Below are 22952 nucleotides of genomic sequence, written 5' to 3' on the forward strand. Positions count from 1 at the left end.
CTTTACTGAGACGACGGATGGTGGACCAGAATTTCTTTGAAGCCGTCTGGAAGTCGTTTTTCATGTCCTCACCGAACTCCTCACTCGCCCGAGTTTTTGCTTCGGCAACCACCAAAGCCGTATTCCGCTTGGCCAGTCGGTATCTGTCAGCTGCCTCCGGAGTCCCACAGGCCAGAAAGGCCCGATAGGACTCCTTCTTCAGCCTGACAGCATCCCTTACCGCCGGTGTTCACCAGCGGGTTCGGGGGTTGCCGCCACGACAGGCACCGACCACCTTACGTCCACAGCTCCGATCGGCTGCCTCAACAATGGAGGCACGAAACATGGCCCACTCAGACTCAATGTCCCCCGCCTCCCCCGGTACGTGGGCAAAGTTCTGCAGGAGGTGGGAGTTGAAACTCTTTCTGACAGGGGATTCTGCCAAGCGTTCCCAACGGACCCAAACAATACGTTTGGGTCTGCCGGGTCGGACCGGCATCTTCCCACACCATCGGAGCCAACTCACCACCAGGTGGTGATCAGTTGACATCTCCGCCCCTCTTCACCCGAGTGTCCAAAACATGCGGCCGCAAATCCGATGACACGACTACAAAGTCGATCATCGAACTGTGGCCAAGGGTGTCCTGGTGCCAAGTGCACATATGAACACCCTTATGTTTGAACGAGCACAGAAGTCTAGTAACAGAACACCGCTAGGGTTCAGATTGGGGGAGCCATTCCTCCCAATCACGCCCTTCCAGGTCTCATTGTCATTACCCACGTGAGCATTGAAGTCCCCCAGCAGAACGAGGGAGTCTCCAGGGGGAACGCTCTCCAGCACACCCTCCAAAGACTCCAAAAAGGGTGGGTACTCTGAACTGCTGTTTGGTGCATAAGCACAAACAACAGTCAGCACCCGTCCCCCCACCTTAAGACTGAGGGAGGCTACCCTCTCGTCCACTGGGGTGAACCTCAGTGTACAGGCGCCAAGCCGGGGGGCAATGATTATGCCCACACCTGCTCGGCGTCTCTCACTTTGGGCAACTCCAGAGTGGAAGAGTGTCCAACCCCTCTCAAGAGAACTGATACCAGAGCCTAAGCTGTGTGTGGAGGTGAGCCCCGACTATATCTAGTTGGAATTTCTCTGCCTCGCACACCAGCTCAGGCTCCTTCCCCGCCAGAGAGGTGACATTCCATGTCCCAAGAGCTAGTTTCTTTAGCCGGGGATCAGCGCGCCAAGGTCCCTGCCTTTTGCTGCTGCCCGACTCACATTGCACCCCACCCCTTTGGCCCCTCCCACAAGTGGTGAGCCCATGGGAAGGGGGACCCACATTGCATTTTCGGGCTGTGCCCGGCCGAGCCCCATGGGTGCAGGCCCGGCCACCAGGTGCTCGCCGACGAGCCCCATCTCCAGGCCTGGCTCCAGAGAGGGGCCCCGGTGACCCACGTCAGGGCAAGGGAAATCGTGGTCCAATAATTTTGAGCATCATAAGGGGGTTTGGTGAGCCGTGCTTTGTCTGGACCCTCACCAAAGACCTGTTTGCCATGGGTGACCCGACCAGGGGCAAAAGGCCCCGACAACTTAGCTCCTAGGATCATTGGGACACGCAAACCCCTCCACCACGGTAAGGTGACGGCTCGTGGGGGGTCTAGACCACACTTGAGCCCATTTATCAGTAACACAGTGTATGTTGAAAATGGACACATTTATTTTGTAAATCAACGTGATATATTTGTGCGCATATGTTTTCTACTTCTGCGCCTAAAATTTCAGGATTGGGGCCACTGTGCTCCTAATCAGCAAAGGTTAGCCTGGAGCCCTGAATACAAATTACCTTATTGAGTCGTGTCTTGTCAACTTCGACAGTGCACTTCTTGTAGTAATGTAATGTAGATGTAAAATTTAATATGGTTTGGATTGGTCGAGAAATTTGGAAGGCCAAAGATGTCACAGTCATTAAAGTAGAGGACAATATGTGTGAATGCCACAATTGCTGTGTGGACTTGTATATGTGGCGGACAAATCTGCTAACATAAGAACATAACAAAATATGTCCACTTGAACATGACAGTCCATTAATCGCTATTTCTCTCACTTTATGCATGTCTGCAGAACCTGAATTTCACAGGCTTTAGAAAGATCTTGAAGAAACATGACAAGATTTTGGATACATCACGGGGTGCATTTTGGAGAGTTTCCCACGTTGAAGTGGCTCCATTCTACACTTGCAAGAAAATCACACTGCTCATATCTGAGACTGAGGTAAACAGATTTTAATATAATCACAAGGGGTGTAAAAAAAATAGTGATTGCAAGGATTTTCAGTGGCAATGTAATGTCGTGTTTTTACAGTTGTCATCAATACATATGATGATGTCATCGATGCTTCAAATCAATTAATCATTAATTGGGAACATTGCTCTTTAAATTGGAAATGAGTGTTTCTTAATCATGGAGCTGCTCTCCAGTTGAGGTTTAGTAGAAAACTAAACCCAAAAGAGAATAGCACAGTTCATATTAAATCAAACATATACTTTGCAAAAACACCATAGATGAGCTAATGAATTGCATCGTTGTTCCTGTTTGAACTTTTAATAATAGAATATTTAAACACAAACGGCACAGCAACATGAACAGAAAAATGGCATAGCAATACATAGTCATATTTAAAAACTAAAAAACACCTAAACCCATATCCGCTTAAATATGAGGTTATAAAACCTGTTATTTTACCGTGTTTTCACGACCATACTGCACCTACTAACTCATTATATCCCAGCCATTTTCACTGGAGGAACTCCCCTCAATCCCAGTGTTTTTCTGGACTTTGGCTGATTTTGCAAGGCCCACAGAATATTGTGTTCAAATGCTATAAAAACATGTCATGTCCCAAAAGAAAGATTAGACTCTCGTCTTTCATAAAAAAAAAAAGTGTATTTCTATCTTTTTCAGTTTTTTCACTGACAATGTTAGAAAATGGCTAAATTTGGTCAAAATTCCCATTCCTGACAAAAAGCGTCAGACCCCACTGCACACTATGACGTAATAAAGACACAAAGACGAACTTGCACATTTTGGGTAGACCGCTTTGCAGACAATTATTTTGAGCCAAAACCCAGCGGTCGCTACCACTCTGTACACATAAAGTAAAATATTTGACACCCATGGCAGAAAAAGCCAGGCCACAGTAAAAATGCCAGGTCTGCAAGTGCAGCGAAACACAAGATCTGCTGTGAAACGTGTAGTTTCCCTTGCACCAAGCGAATTGTTTTTCTGTACACTACATGCAAAAAAAAAAAAATGTAATTTGTATTCGGGGGGACAGGCGGGGGTGTTCAAACAGACACACACACGCGCACACGAGTACGTACACACAGACACATGCAGACCCAGTCACTCACACACCTTTGTATATCGTTCATTTCAGCAGTTCAATATTTTTTATGTGCCATAAAACTGTATTTTGTTATCAAAGACACTTTCTCCGGCTTAAATAAAAAATCGCGCTGTTGCTCGTTGTCCCAGAAGTAATTTCTTTCGCTTCTGCTTGAATGCTAGGCGCCAAGCTATCTTGCGGCGCAGCGGTGTTGACTTTATTTGAGTTATATGCAAGTCCGTGCATAGCAACAGCAACGAGCTGAGTTTTGAGCAATAAACGACGTCACTAACAAGTAGCGCTTTACACAAGGAGGCGAAAGAGGGGTCGCTAAGTGTATTAATTGCCAAAGTAAAATACAGCGTAGGAGAAGGACGCAAAATAAATACTTAGGTTAACAGTTGACTTCTCAGATGTCTGATTAGAACCGCGTTAGGGCGGAGAGCCAGCAGCTATGAACAAAAATGTCATATTTCAATCAATACGCATAGAGACATGAAATAAGACGACAGCTACACATAGCAATGTAGCAGACGCTCTCTGGCCTGAACACGTAAACCCCTACGTCGTCATGACAAATAGGTTCGATGTCAAGCGTATATTAAATATTTCTCGTCTCATCAATAATATTTGCACCACAGAGTACTGAGTTTTGAGATCTACACAATAATAGGTCTCAAAATTATATTTTTAATCAATTTAGCTTTGCAAAGTGACAATGACTTTATTGACATAATCTGACATCTTTTTACAAAGAACATTACATTAGTACGAAATGTAAAACATTTTGGGGTTTAAAAAAATAAATTTTCATATACACAATTACATAAATACAAGAACACATAATTATACTTGACAGAATGGAATTTTTAAAAACTTGAGAAAAACTGCCCCCTTCACAAAACCTCTTAAGTGTCCTTGCATTATTACAGTAATAGCTTTTATTGTTTTTAATGATATAATGGCATTTTCTGCCATGTTTGTAAATGTCACTGTACATTGTTATGAAATTGTGACTTTTGCACTGAATCGTGAATTAAAAAAAATGTGAAAAAAAATCAAAATCGCAATTTAAACCAGAAAAATCGGGATTTTGTTTTTTTATAATAAAATCGTTCAGCCCTACTTTAACACTAGAACTTCTAAAGGGAATCTATTTTGCTTTTCTACCTTTTAAGATTGAATGGCATCCCAAAGGGATTAACATTGGACGAATATCCTAATTTAGGTGTGAACATCCCATCAATTTGCATTTTCTAATTTCCACGACCAAAGGGCAAACCAATTTGATGGACCTATTTTTTTTCTCCATCTTCACCATTGTTCTGCAAATGTGGCAACCAATCTCTACTGCTCTACTCTAACTTTTAGAGTCAGAACTTGGCTGACGAGCAATGTTGTAAGGGTTGACTTGGTTCACGATCATGTCAAAGCCTCTTGAGTGCTGTATTCTTTCGGCATCTTCCTTCAGCTAAGTTGACTGAGTCGACTGAGTCAGTGAACTATGACCGGTATGTGCAATGCACAGGCTATTTATCCTCCTTGGGTCCTTAGGAAAGTCACGTGTATCCATCCACCACACCACACCCACAGACATAGATGCATATGAATGGATATATACACACAATATACACCTTGTGGCTGAAGCCACAGCCAGTTTACATTAACTTTATCACTGACAACTTATGTTATTTTTTTCACTGAAAACAGTGTTTTCAGTGCGTTTTAAGATGGGATCATTGTATGGAGACAGGAAAGCCTCTCACAGAACAATTTCACTGTTTACATCAACCATTCAGAGTATGTTATCTCAGTAGCGTTATTTGTGATTGAAACGTAAGCATAAATTTTGCAAATTTACCCTTCTGTGAAAATTTTAAATTGCTGTTTGACAGCATAGGAGGGTATTGTGTAGGATGACTCTGGTGGTGAGAACGACAAAGAGGACAAAGGCAGAGCAGAGGACAAAATGGTAGAAGTTGAAAGGGGAAGAATGTTCTATGACCTTCAGGAAGGAGTTGAGACGGGCTCTTGATGGTAAGGAGGAGCTTCCAAATGACTGGACAAATTCAGAAATTGCGATCAGGGAGACAGGTAGGAAAGTCCTTGGTGTGTCATCTGGAAGGAAAGGAGATATGGAGACTTGGTGGCGGAATGAGGAGGTGCAGAAATGGATCCAGAGAAAGAGGTTAGCTAAGAAGAAGTGGGACAATGAGATGACTGTAGAAAGTAGACAGGAATACAGTGACATGCAGCAGAAGGTGAAAGTAGAAGTGGCAAAGGCCAAACAAGGGGCTTACGATGATTTGTGTGCAAGGTTGGACAGTAAGGAGGGAGAGACTGAAATCCAAAGAGCTGGTGGTGGATTTCTGCAAGCATCGGCACTCTCCACCTGCACCAGTGAATATCCAGGGAACAGACGATGAGAGGGTCTCAACTTACAAGTACCTGGGTGTTCATCTGAACAATAAACTGGACTGGAGCGACAACACAGACGCTCTCTATAGGAAGGGTCAGAGCAGACTCTTCCTACTCAGGAGGCTGAGGTCCTTTGGCGTTCGGGGAACACTCCTCAGGAACTTCTATGACTTTCTTTGGAGTGGTCTCCTGGGCAGGAGGCATCTCGGGCTGGGACAAAAAGAGACTGGACAAACTTGTGAGGAGGGCCATCTCTGTCCTGGGCTGCTCCCTGGACTCTGTGGACTCAGTGGGGGGCAGGAGGATGACTGCAAAACTGTCATCAATGCTGGACAACCCAGCCCACCCACTCAGTGACACTCTTAGAACACTCCACAGCTCCTTCAGTGATAGACTGTTACACCCTCGCTGTACGAAAGAGAGATTTCGCCGCTCCTTCCTGTCGGCTCCTGTCAGACTTTTTAACTAGAACATTAGGTCAGGCTTACAACGGGCGGGCATTAGTGCAATTGTGCAGTCCAAGAATGCAATACACACAACTACTGTGCTTTATCCAATTCTGTACTTAAAATATTGACCAATGCTGTATTTTTTTTCCCATTACAGTATTCTTATCATTGCAGTACTTTTATCATTGCAGTATTTTCTATCATTGCAGTATTTTTTTTATCATTGCAGTACTTTTACCTCTACAATACTTTTATCATTGCAGTATTTTCTATCATTGCAGTACTTATACTATTACAGTATTTTTATCATTGCAGTATTTTCTATCATTGCAGAATTTTTAATCATTGCAGTACATTCCAAGATGGCGGCGCGCATAGACGCAGCGGCTAACAGCTCTCCCTCCCAGTGCTCCTTATTACTTTTTATTAGTGTTTGCTTGCTCTTATTGGCACCAACTGAGGCACAAAATCGATATACCCGCCAGGACATCGTGGACATTGGATATCGATGCGAATTAACCATCACAGAGGAATTTTGCTATGATCGCAAAATTCCGGACGAACTGGCGAGGCTGCCCGGCTCACCGTGGCTTGTCATCGGGACCGGGAGGCGGCGCAGGCGACGCAGAGAGAGGAAGCAGAAGCGGGGCTGCAGGTCCGGTGTCTTGCAACGGCTGCGGCGGCAGCCCCACAGGCAACCACTGCCGAGTCTGTACCTCACCAACGCCAGATCCGTGGTCCACAAAATCGACGATCTGGGATTACAAATCCTGGGAAACCGCTATGTGTGAGATAGCAGTGTGATCGTCGTCACGGAATCCTGGCTGCACGCAGACGTCCCCGACGCTTGCATCCAGCTGGCCGGGCGCTCGCTACATCGCGCGGATCGGACAAGGGACACCGGTAAGAGGAGGGGCGGGGGGCTCTGTGTTTACGTGCATGAGAACTGGTGCGGCGATAGCACGATCGTCGAGAAGCACTCTTCCCCCGACATCGAGTTCATGTCCGTTAAATGCCGGCCTTATTTTCTCCCGAGGGAGCTAACGGTCGTGATTGTCACTGCTGTTTACATCCCTCCCGACGCTAGCACTAGCACGGCGCTCTCGCTACTCGCGTGCGTCATCAATAAACATCAGCGGGCCCACCCTGATGGCGTTCACGTAGTAGCGGGAGACTTTAATAAGGCCAATTTAAAGACTGTACTCCCAGAGTTTCACCAGCATGTCAAGTGCCCAACGAGGGGAGACAACACTCTCGACCATGTGTACTCGAACATCAAGCACGCATACAGGGCCCTCCCACTCGCCCCTCTCGGCCAGTCAGACCACCTGCCCTTGCAGCTCGCACCTGCGTACAGACGCAGATTCAGGCCGACCACAAAGACTGTGAAAACCTGGCGTGACGACGCCATGAGTGAATTACAGGACTGCTTTCAAGACACAAACTGGGACCTCTTTGATCATCAGGACCTTGATGTCTACACACATTGTGTACTGGACTACATCAAGTTCTGCATGGAAACTGTGTCCCTACACAGGACTATACGGACCTTCCCAAATGCGAAGCCCTGGATGTCCAGCAGGGTTCGCTCTCTCCTCAAGGCCCGGGACGCTGCCTTCAGGTCAGGCGACAAAGCCCAGTACAGGGTGGCCCGTGCTGACCTTAGCAAAGGCATCAAGCTAGCCAAGGCAATCTACAAGGGGAGGCTGGAGGCCCACCTTGCCAGTATCAGACCACGGGAGGTGTGGCAGGGTCTACGGAGCATCACCAACTTCCGTGGCGGCAGCACGACCTCTGTAGACCCGAGTGCATCGCTGGCAGAGGAGCTTAACTACTTCTTCGCTCGCTTTGACTCGCCCCAACCGTCACACCCCCGCACGTCATGCTCCAACTCCCCCCCACTCATCGTAGAGGAACACGATGTGAGGCGCGCGCTCCTGGCGGTTAACCCCAGAAAAGCTACTGGACCCGACGGAATACCAGGCAAGGTCCTCAGAGCATGTGCCCACCAACTGGCACATGTTTTCTGCAGGATCTTCAACCGCTCCCTGGCTCAAGCAGTCATCCCCTCCTGCTTGAAAACTTCCACCATTATTCCTGTCCCCAAAAAGTCACCAGCCGTCCACCTGAATGACTACCGTCCTGTTGCTCTCACACCAGTCATCATGAAGTGCTTCGAGAGGCTGGTTCTCCAGCATATCAGGGACTGCCTTCCTCCCACTCTGGACCCCTACCAGTTTGCATACCGGGCTAACAGATCCACTGAGGACGCCATCGACACTGCTCTGCATGTTGTGCTGGGCCACCTGGAACAACAGCAGAGCTATGCAAGTATGCTCTTTGTGGACTACAGCTCGGCATTCAACACAATCATCCCGGACATCCTCGTCGCCAAACTGGATATTCTCGGCCTCCCTGCCCTCACACGCATCTGGATTAAGGACTTTCTGACCAACAGACCCCAGACTGTGTTGCTCGGCCCCTACACGTCCTCCACCCGCATGCTGAGCACCGGTTCCCCTCAAGGATGCGTGCTGAGCCCTCTCCTGTACGCCCTCTACACCTACGACTGCAGCCCGGCCCACGGCAACAACACCATCGTCAAGTTTGCTGACGACACGACAGTGGTCGGTCTGATCTCGGAAGGTGACGAGACAGGCTACAGAGAGGAGGTAAAGAGACTGACAGCTTGGTGCAAGGACAACAGACTGCACCTTAACACTGCAAAAACAAAGGAGATTGTCGTCGACTTCAGGAGGAACAAGACGGTGCCGCCCCCCCTCTGCATCGAAGGCGTGTGTGTGGAGAGGGTCCACACGTTCAAGTTCCTGGGAGTACAGATCTCCGACGACCTTTCTTGGACTCACAACACCACAGCAGTGGTAAAGAAGGTCCGCCAGCGTCTGCACTTCCTGAGAGTCCTCAGGAAATTCAACCTGGACAGGAAGCTGCTGCTAGCCTTCTACCACTTGTCCATCGAGAGCCTGTTGACGTACTGTGTCTCCACCTGGTACAGCGGCTGCACTGAGGCGGACAGAGTGAGGCTCCAGAGGACAGTCAAAACAGCGCAAAGGATTATTGGCTGCCCTCTCCCCTCACTGTCGGACATCTACACCGCCCGGTGCCTCAGAAGGGCTCTCAACATCGTCAAAGACAATACCCACCCAAACTCACACCTGTTCGACCTGATGCCCGCTGGCAGGCGCTACAGATGAATCAAATCGAGGACCAATAGACTGAGTTTCTTTCCGAGAGCCATCACCATTCTGAACTCTCACACACACACGAGAGCACCCTTACCTTGCAGAACAGCATCGTGATGTGTTTTTATATACCCTATTCAGTACTAAATTCCATTGCACTCTCTTATTTATTTATCTAATTTATATATTTGTCTGTATTATTGTTGTATTGCACTGGAGAGGGGAGCCCTCTAATCTCGTTGCACACTTGAGTACAATGACAATAAAGGGATTTCTTCTAATTTCTACTTTTACCATTACAGTTTTTTTTGTCATTGCAGTATGCTCTATCATTGCAGTACTTTTATTAGTACAGTACTTTTATCATTGCAGTATTTTCTATCATTGCACTATTTATCGATCATTTCAGTACTCTTACCATTACAGTACTTTTATCATTGCAGTATTTTTATCATTGCAGTATTTTCTATCATTCAGTATATATATATACATTTTTTTTATCATTGCAGCGTTTTTATTTATTTCCCCTCTGTACCATGGACAGACATTAGGAGTGTTTCTTACACTTGTATATGTTGTGGGATGTAAGTGTGTATATACATGGGGATCTGTGTATATACGTATACACTGTGTATATTTGCATGCTTTTTATGAATGTCTGCTGCTCATGTTATACATTAACGACTACATCACGCCACCGCCTTTGCTGCTGTAACACTGCAAATTTCCCCTTTGTGGGACTATTAAAGGACATCTTTGTCTTGAAACAGGTTGACAAGGCAGAGAGACAGTAAAAAATATTTGATTAACTTGTGCTGGGAGGAGTATGCAAATCACTGTTGTGAGTCCGGTTAGAACTCCAATAACAAGGATAGGATCTTGAGTTTTCTGGTCTTCAAAAACGCTGAAGTCACAGTACACACATCTTTATGCTTCAAATGAAATATTTATGTCGTTCTACAAAAAGAAATAATAAAGTATCAATGTCTGAATAATGCAAATATCACAACACAATCATACATGACTCAGATACGAAAGGAAGTCGCGGCAATAGTCTCCATTAAATGCGCTCGTGAACATCACGTTACTAATTAGCCGTGAAACATGTACAGTGGTACCTTGAGATACAATTTTAATTCATTCCAGAACAATCGCTGTATGTGAAAAAACAATTGTATGTCAAATCAATATTTCCCATATTAGTACATTTAATATGAATTAATGCGTTCCTATGAAAACCACCCCAAAAATGAGTTAAATAACATGTAATATAAGCAATTTGTATAAAAATAAGTGAGTAATAACACACATAATTATAAAAAAACAAAAACTAATGTTAATAAAATCAAGGGAAGAACAAATTTTATTTACCCCAGTGACGGTGAGCTGCAGCGTGCAGGAGGAGGACTAATACGTAAACACTAAAACACTTGTTTCTACATACGTAACCCAAAAACATTTAAACACTTATTTCTCCATACGTACAGTATACAAAATCTAAACTTATTCAAATTTTTTTTTTTGGCAGCTTTTAAATTTTTTTTTCTTACTTAATCATCACCTAATCATCATCACTTTCATGTCTGGCCTTTTTGGCCTCACTTTCATCAATTTCAGAACTCCCACGTCTGACCCTTTTGGCCTCACTAACTTTCACAAAGTACCGATCAATAAAGGTCTGTTTCTGCCTCCGTTTTCAGAATGTTTCGGAAGAATGTTAGACACTGTTGGAGTTGAGTCACCGTGGAAATGAGAAGTAGTTAGTAAATCAACCTTTAAAAGCCAAACTTACTCCGATGCGTGTTCGTTTTTTTCTACTCAAGAATAAAAGGGTCAAATAAAGACTCAACAACTATTAGAGTTCGGATATTTAGTTTCTTCAATTTCTGGAGTTCAGGAAATAGTACAAAGACAGATATCTGGGCAGCTTTTTCTTAATTTCATGAGAAAACTGCACTCGGGCGAGCTGTAATAAACGTACGCCTCGGCATTTTTGAGGCAGGCGAGCCCGTTTGTATCTCAAAATTTTCCGGCGTATGTTAGGACATAAATTTACGAATATTTCCTTTCGTATCTCAAAAAAATCGTATATTAGGACGTTCGTATCTCAAGGTACCGCTGTATTTGTACACACAAAAGAACATTGTTTTTAAGCTGTAAACTTACTTGTCTCACACACAACTCGAAGCAGGATAAATGTGGACTATAACTTCAATAAACTTACCGTATTTTCGCACCCAAAAGACGAGCCGTGTCAAAGGGCGCAACACCTGTTGAGGGCGCTATTTCTGTCTTTGTAACATATACTGGACGCACCGCCTGACAAGACGATAGCACAGCTGCTGTTAGCATAGCATGAACTTGGCAGAGCTGCCCACACTGACACAGCCGATAGCAGCCTACTATGCCCCAATAACATGAGCAATCACCCCATTATTGCAGCAGACGCCAAGTCTCTATTGACAATAGCTGACATTGACAATGGCTCAGGCCAATATTAGGTGCATTGGCAATAGCCTACAAAGCAACGTCAGGGGAGGGACTTGGCTGCTCACCACACTCCTTAGAGTCACGGTTTCAAAACAAAATAAAAAACTCATCATACAAGCAAACAATGAAACATAGAAATAAGATTAACACAAACATGTATCTCTCATGCCATCAATATACCCAAAAAAAATGAAAATAACACAAAAGCCACTCAGCCTTAGCTAATTCAAGCAATGCATTCTGGGAGCAGAGACCCACAATCCCATAGCTGTTTAGAGAGATTTGCATGGCTGTTTAAAGAGATGTGCTGTTATGCTTTGGACTTTTTGTCTGTTGTCTAAACCTGGGACGTTTCTTGCTTGCAATAACATAAATGATAAGACAGACTAAAACATTGTGGACAGCTGCCCTTTGTCCAGCTTTTTCCAACACCATCACCCAAACATTATAGTCAGATAGTGTATTTGTCACGGTCGATTGTAAGCATGTACAACTCACTCTTTGCCCAGCAGGGTGTGCTAACATGCACTTCCAACAGCTCGTTGATGACAAGGGCTGATGGACGTGAGTGGTACTTTGTCCATTTAATGGACGCATCGACTGACAGGGCGCTTTGTTTGTTAAGGAGAATTTTTGTGACTTTAAAGTGCGCCTTATGACTGCGAAAATACGGTAACTAGATAGACAGCACTGACACAATTCTCGCCACCGTCTCTCCATCTTCCTCCTTCCTATATACGTACGCACACGCAACGGGAGTTGGAGCGCTAAGATCCACCCTCTTAAAGGAGCCGGTGTCGCAGTCTCTGAGCAGTCTTTTCTACAGCCGCCCCCATATTCACCTGTGAATATGAACAACAGAAAAGGTTATACAAAGGGTGATTAATCTTCCTTCGGCAGAGCAGGTAGGCTGATGAGTCTTGCCACATGTCGGACGTAAGTTCTTCCCTTCACAGTCACTTCAGCTGATCTGATTCGAGTGTCTGGTCCAGGAAAGACCTAAGAGACTTTCCCCACAGGCCAGAAGGCCCGTGGCAGCTGCTTGTCCACAATCATGACTACATCTCCCACTTGCAGATTAGCTGATTCATTTTGCCACTTGTGGCGGGCTTGAAGTCCTGGCAGATAGTGTCGCAGGAAATGCTGCCAGAAATGGTCTGCTAGCACCTGACTGTGCCTCCATCTTTTGCGGCCAAGAATCTCTGAGCCCTCATGGACGACTAATGAGGAGACAGTTGGGGGTATTGGGGTCAGGGTCCGCAATCTCCGGTCTGCATACAGGACTTTGTTGGTTGTGCTTACGAGGCAGCTTTCTGTTGGCGGTGAATGCGGTGCTTGTTCCTCCTCCTTTTCTCTCTCATTCACGTCATGCAGCACAAGCAGATGTTTCCTGCCACAGTCCTTATGGGGGACTTTGAGCGTGCACTTCGCCGCTTGATGATTGCGTCCACAACGCCAGCTCTTCTTATTGACTTTAATCCACGTGACCTTTTGTTCCCTTCTCACGTCCTTCAAATTAGAACAGCTGTTCAGGAAGTGCTTGTCATTATCGCAATATGGACAGTAGGCCTTTCTCTTTTTCATCGTATTTGACTTGTCGGCTGACTGTCCAGAGGCAGGTGGGGCTTCTGCAGAGCTTGATCCCGAAGCTTTCTCAGTGTTCAGGAGGATAGTAGCAGACTTACTTGAAGATTTAGTAGCGCGCTTGTTATCATGTCTCTTGTTGGACGCCTCCTCTCTCTTGGGGGGCGTAATGCTGTCTTCCTGAACTTCTAACTCATATTCCAGCCAATCAGCGAATTCGAAAAGAGTAGGAATGTAAACTCTAAGTGGATGGATAAATCTTTTAAAGCTGGCGTTGAGGTCGTGGGGAAGTTTACTTAAGAGCCTCAGAACATGAGACCCACAGGTTAATTCAACCTGGCCTTGTCGCCCCAGCTGTTCTAACATGCCCACTAGTGAGCGCACATTGAGAGCGAATAAACGAAAGCTCTAAACATCACCACTACGTAGGTTTGGACCATCCATTAACGCTGCAATCCGTTGCACAGCAAGCTTGTGGGGCTGCCCATACATCTTGGTGAGAGCAAGCATCGTATCTGTGTAGGGTTGCCTGGGAATACAATAAGAGTCAGCCACGAGTGAGGCTTCTTCACACTTAAGATGATCAGTGAGAATCTGCTACTTGTATCTCTCAGTGGCGTCATGCGGTAATAAATTCTCTAAGGCTAACTTCATACGTGCAAACTCTCTGGGGGCTGATGATGTAAGGCTGGGAATGCTGGGACCTCTGCATGTGGTCTCTCTCTGTGCAACATTAGAGTAGGGCCCTTGGGGGAAGGATGAATCTCTGCCAACGTATGCATCTTCATACTGTGGGTCACTAGCTCTGAATAAGCGAGCAGGATGCCTTTGGCCATGCATGTCAGCATGAGACACCCATTGCCTCCGTCAAACCCACTGCGGTATGTGCCTGGAGGTGGGGGAGTAGGAAGCAGAGGATTGGACTGTAAGGCAGTCATCAGGCTCTGAAACTGTTTGCGGAGTTCAGCATTTTCTCTCTTAGGGCAGCATTAAACTCACTGAGTGGGTTACTATCCTGCCCCCTGGTGGTTTGCATCATAAAATGCTGAGACCCTTGCTCGTGCTCAACATCCCCCAAATTCACCATGCCACAGGCCTGGCTAGCCGGTGGTGATGGGGATCTACTAGTTGAGCGCTCCGTGGCTATGTGCTCCTCTTGTAATGCTCGAGTAAGAACAGCTGGTCTTCGGAATTTACTCAGATCCCCTGGCCCACTCAGGTCATAATCAGACATATAGGAAGGCACCGATGTCAATCGTTTAGGTTTGCCGCCAGGTGCTGCTAATTCTGAATCCTGCATCTTCAAACAGCGATTTGCCATCCCGTTCGACGGACCATTGAAAAATATGTGAATAACTTGTCCTGGGAGGAGTATGCAAATCACTGTTGTGTGTCCGGTTAGAACTCCAATAACGAGGATAGGATCTTGGTTTTCTGGTCTTTTAATGTTGAAGTCACAGTACACACGTATTGATGCTTCAAATGAAATATTTGTGTGGTTCTACAAAAAGAAATAATAATGTATCTATGTCTGAATAATGCAAATATCACAACACAAACGGAAGGAAGTCGCGGCAATAAATGCGCTCGTGAACATCACATGTTACTAATTAGCAGTGAAACATGTATTTGTACACACAAACGAACAGTGTTATTAAAGCTGTAAACTTACTTGTCTCACGCACAACTCGAAGCAGGATAAATGTGGACTATAACTTGAATAAACTTAACTAGATAGACAGCACTGACACAATTTTCGCCACCGTCTCTCCTTCTTCCTCCTTCCTATATATGTACGCACACGCAACGGGAGTTGGAGCGCTTAGCTCCGCCCTCTTAAAGGAGTCTGTGTCGCAGTCTCTGAGCAGCCTTTTCTACAGACATAGATAGGAAGGACGTGCAGCAGGTTAGGGTAATAAAGGATAGGGATGGAAGTGTGTTGACAGATGCCAGTAGTGTGATGGGAAGATGGAAAGAGTCATTCGAAGAGTTGATGAATGAAGAAAATGAGAGAGAACGAAGAGAAGAAGAGGTGACTGCTGTGGACAAGGAAGTAGCAAAGATCCGTAAGGATGAAGTGAGAAGAGCATTGAATAGGATGAAGAGCGGAAAGGGACTCGGCCCTGATGATATACCTGTGGAGGTATGGAAGTGTCTAGGAGAGGTAACAGTGTAATTTCTGGCTGGGTTGTTTAACAGGATCTTAGACAGTGAGTAGATGCCTGAGGAATGAAGGAGATGTGTGCTGGTGCCCATTTTTAAGAACAAGGGAGATGTGCAGAGTTGTGGCAACTACAGAGGAATAAAGCAGAAGAGCCACACTATTAAGCTGTGGGAAAGAGTGGTGGAAGCTAGACTGAGGGCAAATGTGAACATCTGTATGTATGCAGCATGGTTTTATGCCAAAAAAAAGAGTACAACAGATGCAATATTCGCTTTGAGGATGCTGATAGAGTAGTACAGAAAAGGTCAGAAGGAGCAGCATTGTGTCATTGTAGATCTGGGGAAAGCCTTTGACAGTGTGCCCATAGATGAATTGTGGTTTTGTATGAAGAAGTCTGGAGTAGCAGAGAAGTTTGTTCAAGTGGTGCAGGACATGTATGAGGACTGTAAGACAGTGGTGAGGTGTGCTGTAGGTGTGACGGAGGAGTTCAAGGTGGAGGTTGGACTACATCGGGGATCGGCTTTGATTCCTTTCTTGTTCGCTATGGTAATGGACAGAATGACAGACGTGGTTAAACAAGATTCTCCATGGACCATGATGTTTGTATTTATTATTTACACTGGGCGCGCCGTACTACTAGGCGCATGCTAGCTCACGCATGCTAGCTCGCTCATGCTAGCTCAATCACCCATGCCAGCACTCATGTGAATAGCTGTCAATACCAGCACCTCAGCTCAGCCAGATCAGAGATGTCATGGCAACACATCTAATCGTCAACGTCAGGGCAGGGATGTCACTGGTCACCACACTCCTTAGAGTCACGGTTTCAAATCAAAACCCAAAATATCTGTGAACTAGGAAACAATGAAACAAAGAAATAAATTTAACAAAAAACATGCATCTCTCATGCCATTCATATTCCCAAAAGAAATAAAAATAGTTCTGTGGCATTCTGCGAGCCTCAGCCTCAACCAATCAGATGGCTGGTTAGAGAGACCTGAGTGGTGTGCTTTGGGCAGTATTTTTATTTATTTTTTTAAGTCTGTTGTCTAAACCTGTGATGTTTCTTGCTTGCAATAACATGAATAATAAGACAGACTACGACATCGTGGACAGCTGCTCCTTTATCCAGCTTTCTCCTGCACCATCATCAAAAAACGTATTCACATAATGAATTTGTCACACTCAATTCCAAGCATTGCAGGGTGTGCTAACGAGCACTCTGCAATGCCTCAAGGGAATCAGGCTCAATGGTCGAGAGAGTTGCTCAGTCCATACAATAGGCGTGTCGCATGACAAGGCGCCTCTTTTGTTTTGGGGGAAATTTGGAACTTTAAAGTGCGCCTTATGGTCGCGAAAGTACGGTACATCAGATGGACCGCACGTTCGGGGTTGGAGGAGCTGCTCTTACTAACTGCTCAAAAATTCCTCTTGAACATTCCTCACGTTATTTTTTGTAAATATTTCAAATTTCCAACGTGCCATTACCCCAACGTTGCCAGGGCTGCGACAGCCCTTTATTGCGGCTCGCAGCTCTAGTTTATTTCATAACCCAAAACATCGAGACACCAAAGTCAGAGGGTGACAAACATTGAGGCGAAGAAATATATTATACTGTCTGACGTCATCAGCAGGCGCACAGACCACCGGACATTTCGATACAATCTTGCAGCGAGGTGACGGGGCGGGTGGCGACAGAAAATCAGAGCAGCAGCGCAACAAAGCCTAAGCCTAACATCTTTCCTTTTTCCTCACTTTTTTTCCACTAACAATAATTTGCAAATATGCGCTACCATCAAGAAATGGGCTGAGAAGTTGCTGATGACCTCAAACTGTATAATATATTTTTGTAATTTATTTCTTTGCCGCAATATGTGCCACTGTGTTTTTACCAAAGTACAGTGAACCCCCGGTTATCGCGGTTAATGGGGACCGAGACCACCCGCGAAAACTGAAAATCCGCGGAGTAGCGTCGCACCTTTAAAAAAAAAAAAAAGTGTGTGTGTGTATATATATATATATATATATATATATATATATATATATATACTTCGCACCTATATATAAATATATATAGGTGCGAAGTAGCGGCACACCTTCAAAAATGCTTAAAAAAAAATAAAATAAATATATATATATATATATATATATATATATATATACGGGTAGAGAGAGAGCGAGAGAGAGAGTGAAATTCATGTTATAACAAAAAAATATGATTAAAACGTATTATTTTTTTATTCCCCAGCCATTATTTTTGTATTTATTCAATTACTTCTTTTTGTATTTATTTAATTACTTCGACTTTTACCTGCTGGTACGCAGTCCGGTGTGCCCTGTGAAATGAAAGGTGGCATTTTTCATTTATTTATTTATTCATTTATTCATTCATAACTGACAGCCTCGCGCTCCGCTCACGCACGTCGGTGTCGTGCCAAAGTACTTACCCCCTGCCAAAATCTGTATACCCTGCGCGCACGCATTGACTGAAGGCGGCGCGATGTTACTACGTTTGTTTTCATTGAAAGGCACGAAGAATGGATGAGTTTGTGTTTTTCATTTGCTGTAATTTAAACTAGGGTTTCCATAAAAGTGGCAGTCTTAGTCGGTGCGGTTTTCAGCACACCATTCGCTACAATTCAACACGTAGAGTCAGCATTTGGCTCGGGGGGGGGAATTACCTGCATTTGCATTAGTTAGACCAAAGAAATTTCGCAATCAATGAAGCGACCATAAAGGAATTTCAGTGATCAAAACACGATGAAAAGGGGAGAGGATGAGTGAATTGGGCGATCGTGTTTCCAGCGAGATCAAATTAAGTGTCAACATACACATAGGTGGTATCCTGTTAGAGAACACGTAATTGTATTCCAATTGACTGATTTGTTTATTTTTTTATAACCACCGATAGCCGCGTCAAGAGTAGCAAAAGAATAAAAAAATAAAGTCACTCGCGTTCTGCGTCGGACTCGAGGTGCATTCACTGACCACTTACGCAGTAGGAAAGTTACTGATTCTGGCAGCCCCCCCTGGTAACTTTGCCTAGAAAAGAGGGATCCTGCTCAAATTTGCCACACATACTCAAAATGATCCAATAGGTACACAGAATAAGTCACTTGATGGTTGGGGTCAATTTTTGTGATTAGAGGGGGGGTACTTATTGTGGCAGAGGCTGCCAGAATCAGTCCCCCCCCCTGGTAACTTTCCTACTGCGTAAGTGGTCAATGAATGCACCTCGAGTCCGACACAGAACGCGAGTGACTTTATTTTTTTATTCTTTTGCTACTCTTGACGCGGCTATCGGTGGTTATAAAAAATAAACAAATCAGTCAATTGGAATACAATTACGTGTTCTCTAACAGGATACCACCTATGTGTATGTTGACACTTAATTTGATCTCGCTGGAAACACGATCGCCCAATTCACTCATCCTCTCCCCTTTTCATCGTGTTTTGATCACTGAAATTCCTTTTTGGTAGCTTCATTGATTGCGAAATTTCTTTGGTCTAACTAATGCAAATGCAGGTAATTTCCCCCCCCCGAGCCAAACGCTTACTCTACGTGTTGAATTGTAGCGAATGGTGTGCTGAAAACCGCACCGACTAAGACTGCCACTTTTATGGAAACCCTAGTTTAAATTACAGCAAATGAAAAACACAAACTCATACATTCTTCGTGCCTTTCAATGAAAACAAACGTAGTAACATCGCGTCGCCTTCAGTCAATGCGTGCGCGCTCCCGCGACAGGGGATGCAGATTTTGGCAGGGGGTAAGTACTTTGGCACGACACCGGTCCCGAATGAAACGGGCGGAGGTTGTTCCTCTCCGGCTTGACTGCCACGCACGCACGCACGGCGGCCGGTCTCCTCCGGAACTCTCGCAAGGCCCCGAGCGAGGCGAAATGTCGCTCTTCTCTGTCCACTCTCTTCTTCGCCCACGCTCTTCTTCGGCGCACGCCGGCCGTCTAACCGCTCCAGCGCCCCCTTGTGCCGCTCGGCAAAACTACAATGCCCCCGAATATTTTTTAGACCCGCGAAGCACTGAACCCGCGAAAGGTGAACCGCGAAGTAGCGGGGTTTCACTGTAATCATGGAATTTTATTTGGATCTGTAGTCTTAATTTTTAGTTTTTTTGGAACTTTTTTCATGACCCATCCGCTTTAAAGCTTGTGAACTTTTTTATGTCCTAATCCTACTTTTCCACAACAGTATCGCAGACCTGCCTGGTGTGTTCCTTGATCTTTGGATGTAATTTGAGCTTTAAACAGACCTCGAGACTTTCATAGAGCAGGTACAATTATCCTGAGAATGATGACACACTGGTGGACTCCATCAAAAGACGCATTCTCTTTGAGACCATTTTTTGTCCTGCCTTGAGGAAATCAAAATCAGGATGACACTTCCTGAATTTCAATGAAAAGAAGACAGAGGTTATGGTGTTCTGTCCCAGTGGCCCTACTACTCTCAACCATGTTGACCTTGCCCCCCTGGCATTTTATCAAAAGCAAACAGTCTCAAACTTGGGTTTTTAACTGGACAGTGGCTTTAAATGAAATCAGCAGATCAGTGCTGTTATTCGATCCAGCTTCTTTCATCTTGGCAGCTGGCTAAAGTGATGCCCTTTCTTTCCCAACAGCACTTAGAAACAGTAATCCATGCGTTCGTTACATCTAGGCTAGATTACTTTAATGCACTTTACTTTGGAGTCAGCCAGTCCTTGCTCAAGTGCCTCCAACTGGTCCGAAACGCTGCCACTCGCCTCTTAACTGGCGCTCAGAAAACGGATCACATAACCCCAATCTTGGCTCCCAGTGCACTTTAGAGTTAGCTTTAAGATACTTATGTTCGTCTTCAGATCTTCAAATGGCCTCGCCCCAGCGTACTGCTCTGAGCTCCTCCACCCATACGCACCTGCCCGCTGCCTCAATTCTATGGCCCAAATGCTGCTTGAGATGCCGAGGACTAGATGGAGCCTCAGGGGGGGATAGTGCCTTTTCTGTTGCCAGTCCTTCCCTATGGAATGATCTCCCATTAAATGTTAGGCAAGCCCCTTCTCTGTACATTCTTAAAACCCGTTTGAAGACACATTTTTATTCTTTAGCTTTTGACTCAACATGAGACTTTCGCTGTTCTGCTAATATTCTGGTATCTATTGTAAATGTATTTATGTGTTTTAATTTGTGTTTTAATTACCTGCTAGTTTATATGACGGCATATGGACAGCGCTTTTTTGCAGCCCCTGCTGTTGTGAAATGTGCGATATACATAAAATTGTATTGTATTGTATTGAATATCTTCAGTCACTTAGGAAAACATTGGATTTATTGAGTGTCCCACTTGGTGTTACATTCCTCACAAAAAAAAACCTCCTTTCTTTGTTGCAAGCCTGTAATGTGGCAACAGGTCAAAAAGTTCAAGGGGGCCGAATTTCGCAATATAAAATGAGGGTTCAAAATTGTGAAAAACCAAGCCTTTTCTGTCTTTGAACAACACACTGAACTGTAATTTTCTCCCAGTGGGCCTGGCAAAGCCTTGCATGGCAGCATCGCCCATTGGCGTATAAATGTATGTGTCTAGGTGAATTTGAGCTTCTATTAAGCACTTTGGACACTTGTGTCAGTGTATATAAGTACAGTGAAACCCCGCTACTTCGCGGTTCACCTTTCGCGGGTTCAGTGCTTCGCGGGTCTAAAAAATATTCGGGGGCATTGTAGTTTCGCCGAGCGGCACAAGGGGGCGCTGAAGCGGTTAGACGGCCGGTGTGCGCCGAAGAGGAGAGTGGACGAAGAAGAGCAGGTTCCCCCGGACACGATTGGTGGCGACGTTTCGCGCGGTTCGGACCGTATCAGAGCTCCGGCCGGCGTGCGTGGCAGTTAAACCGTAGATGAGCACCTTCCCCGGGCACGGGCGGTGCCAAACGGCCCCTAAGTTTAACCGAATGGGAGCTGCCGAGGAGGAGGGCATGCTCGCGTCACAGTAAGCCGAAGAGGAGCACCTTCCCCGGGCACGGGCGGAGCGCGAGGCTGTCAGTTATGAATGAATAAATAAATAAATGAAGAATGCCACCTTTCATTTCACTGTCATGATCCGTGCCTGTCATGCCGCGTGTGTTTTTGTTTTTTCAGCTGTGTCGGCGTTCCTCCAGCGATAGTCTCGCGCCATGCCGTCAGCTGCTGCGAGACGCGCTGATTACACTGACTATATTGTGATTATAATAAATATTGTAACGTTGTTTAATAAATCAGGCCAATTTGTCCATCAGCGAACGCTTTTATCATTAAGCCAAAAACGGCTGCTGTTGGCCGCAACCACGCCGATCAGAGAGAGAGAGCAACACAACGACAACAACATAACGTTCACTCCCCTGCTGCCTTCACAGCCTCCACAGAAAAGAGAAAAACACAGAACCCTTGAACCATTTACAAAGTCGCTACACTATCTTTGTATCACCACCTTTTTTCCTGTGTCTGCGTTTGGAGAGTCCTGTTCAATCCTCCAGCTCTGCTGCAGGATCATAACATTCACAGGGCACACCGGACGGCGTACCAGCAGGTAAAAGTCGAAGTAATTAAATAAATACAAAAAGAAGTCATTGAATAAATACAAAAATAATGGCTGGGGAATAAAAACACAAGTTTTAATAATAATTTGGTTTTTTTTTGTTATAACATGAATTTCACTCTCTCTCTCTCTCTACCCATATATATATATATATATATATATATATATATATATATATATATATATATATATTGTTTTGTTTTTTAAGCATTTTTGCATTTTTGAAGGTGTGCCGCTACTTCGCACCTATATATATTTATATATAAATGTATATATATATATATATAGGTGCGAAGTATATATATACGGTGTTTTTTTTTTGTTTTTTTGTTGTTGTTTTTTTTAAGGTGCGACGCTACTTCGCGGATTTTCAGTTTTCGCGGGTGGTCTCGGTCCCCATTAACCGCGATAACCGGGGGTTCACTGTACTACACAAGTGCACTCCATTTTTTATTCCCCATGTTTACTGAAAATGCTGTAATACCGAAAACATGCCTCACTCAACTATATCAAATTTGTGTGTCCGTCTTACACACTCCTACACATTCAAATATGTTTGAGCCACAAAAATATATCTGTTTAAAGCCTCTGATAGCTGAAATATAGCCCACTTATTCACTGCGGGTTTTCTCTGGGCCGCGACAGGTGGCGCAAGCCACCATTTGCTTGCCGACTAAAAGCTTCCAGATGCCACGGACTGGTGGCAGGCTTTTCTAAAGCATCACCC

At 45.0% G+C, this 22952-nt stretch overlaps 1 protein-coding gene and 1 pseudogene across 6 annotated transcripts in view; both read left to right on the forward strand.

The window, feature by feature from the left end:
* Window positions 1–22952, forward strand: part of LOC148325142 (solute carrier family 53 member 1-like) — a 280462-nt gene that overhangs the window by 45106 nt on the left and 212404 nt on the right. For 5 of the 6 annotated variants that reach the window (XM_088311143.1, XM_088311148.1, XM_088311147.1 and 2 more), the window contains one exon: window positions 2093–2242. The exons of the other annotated variant lie outside the window; for it this stretch is intronic. In XM_088311143.1, coding sequence (XP_088167269.1) covers window positions 2093–2242 — 150 coding nt within the window. The remainder of the gene's footprint in view (window positions 1–2092; window positions 2243–22952) is intronic. 6 annotated transcript variants of the gene reach the window in all.
* On the forward strand, window positions 5267–22942 carry LOC148325143 (uncharacterized; annotated as a pseudogene).

Source organism: Idiotropiscis lumnitzeri, chromosome 12 (genome assembly GCF_059441095.1).
Source record: "Idiotropiscis lumnitzeri isolate Australia: NSW breed Sydney's pygmy pipehorse chromosome 12, RoL_Ilum_1.0, whole genome shotgun sequence".
NCBI classification, from domain to species: domain Eukaryota; kingdom Metazoa; phylum Chordata; class Actinopteri; order Syngnathiformes; family Syngnathidae; genus Idiotropiscis; species Idiotropiscis lumnitzeri.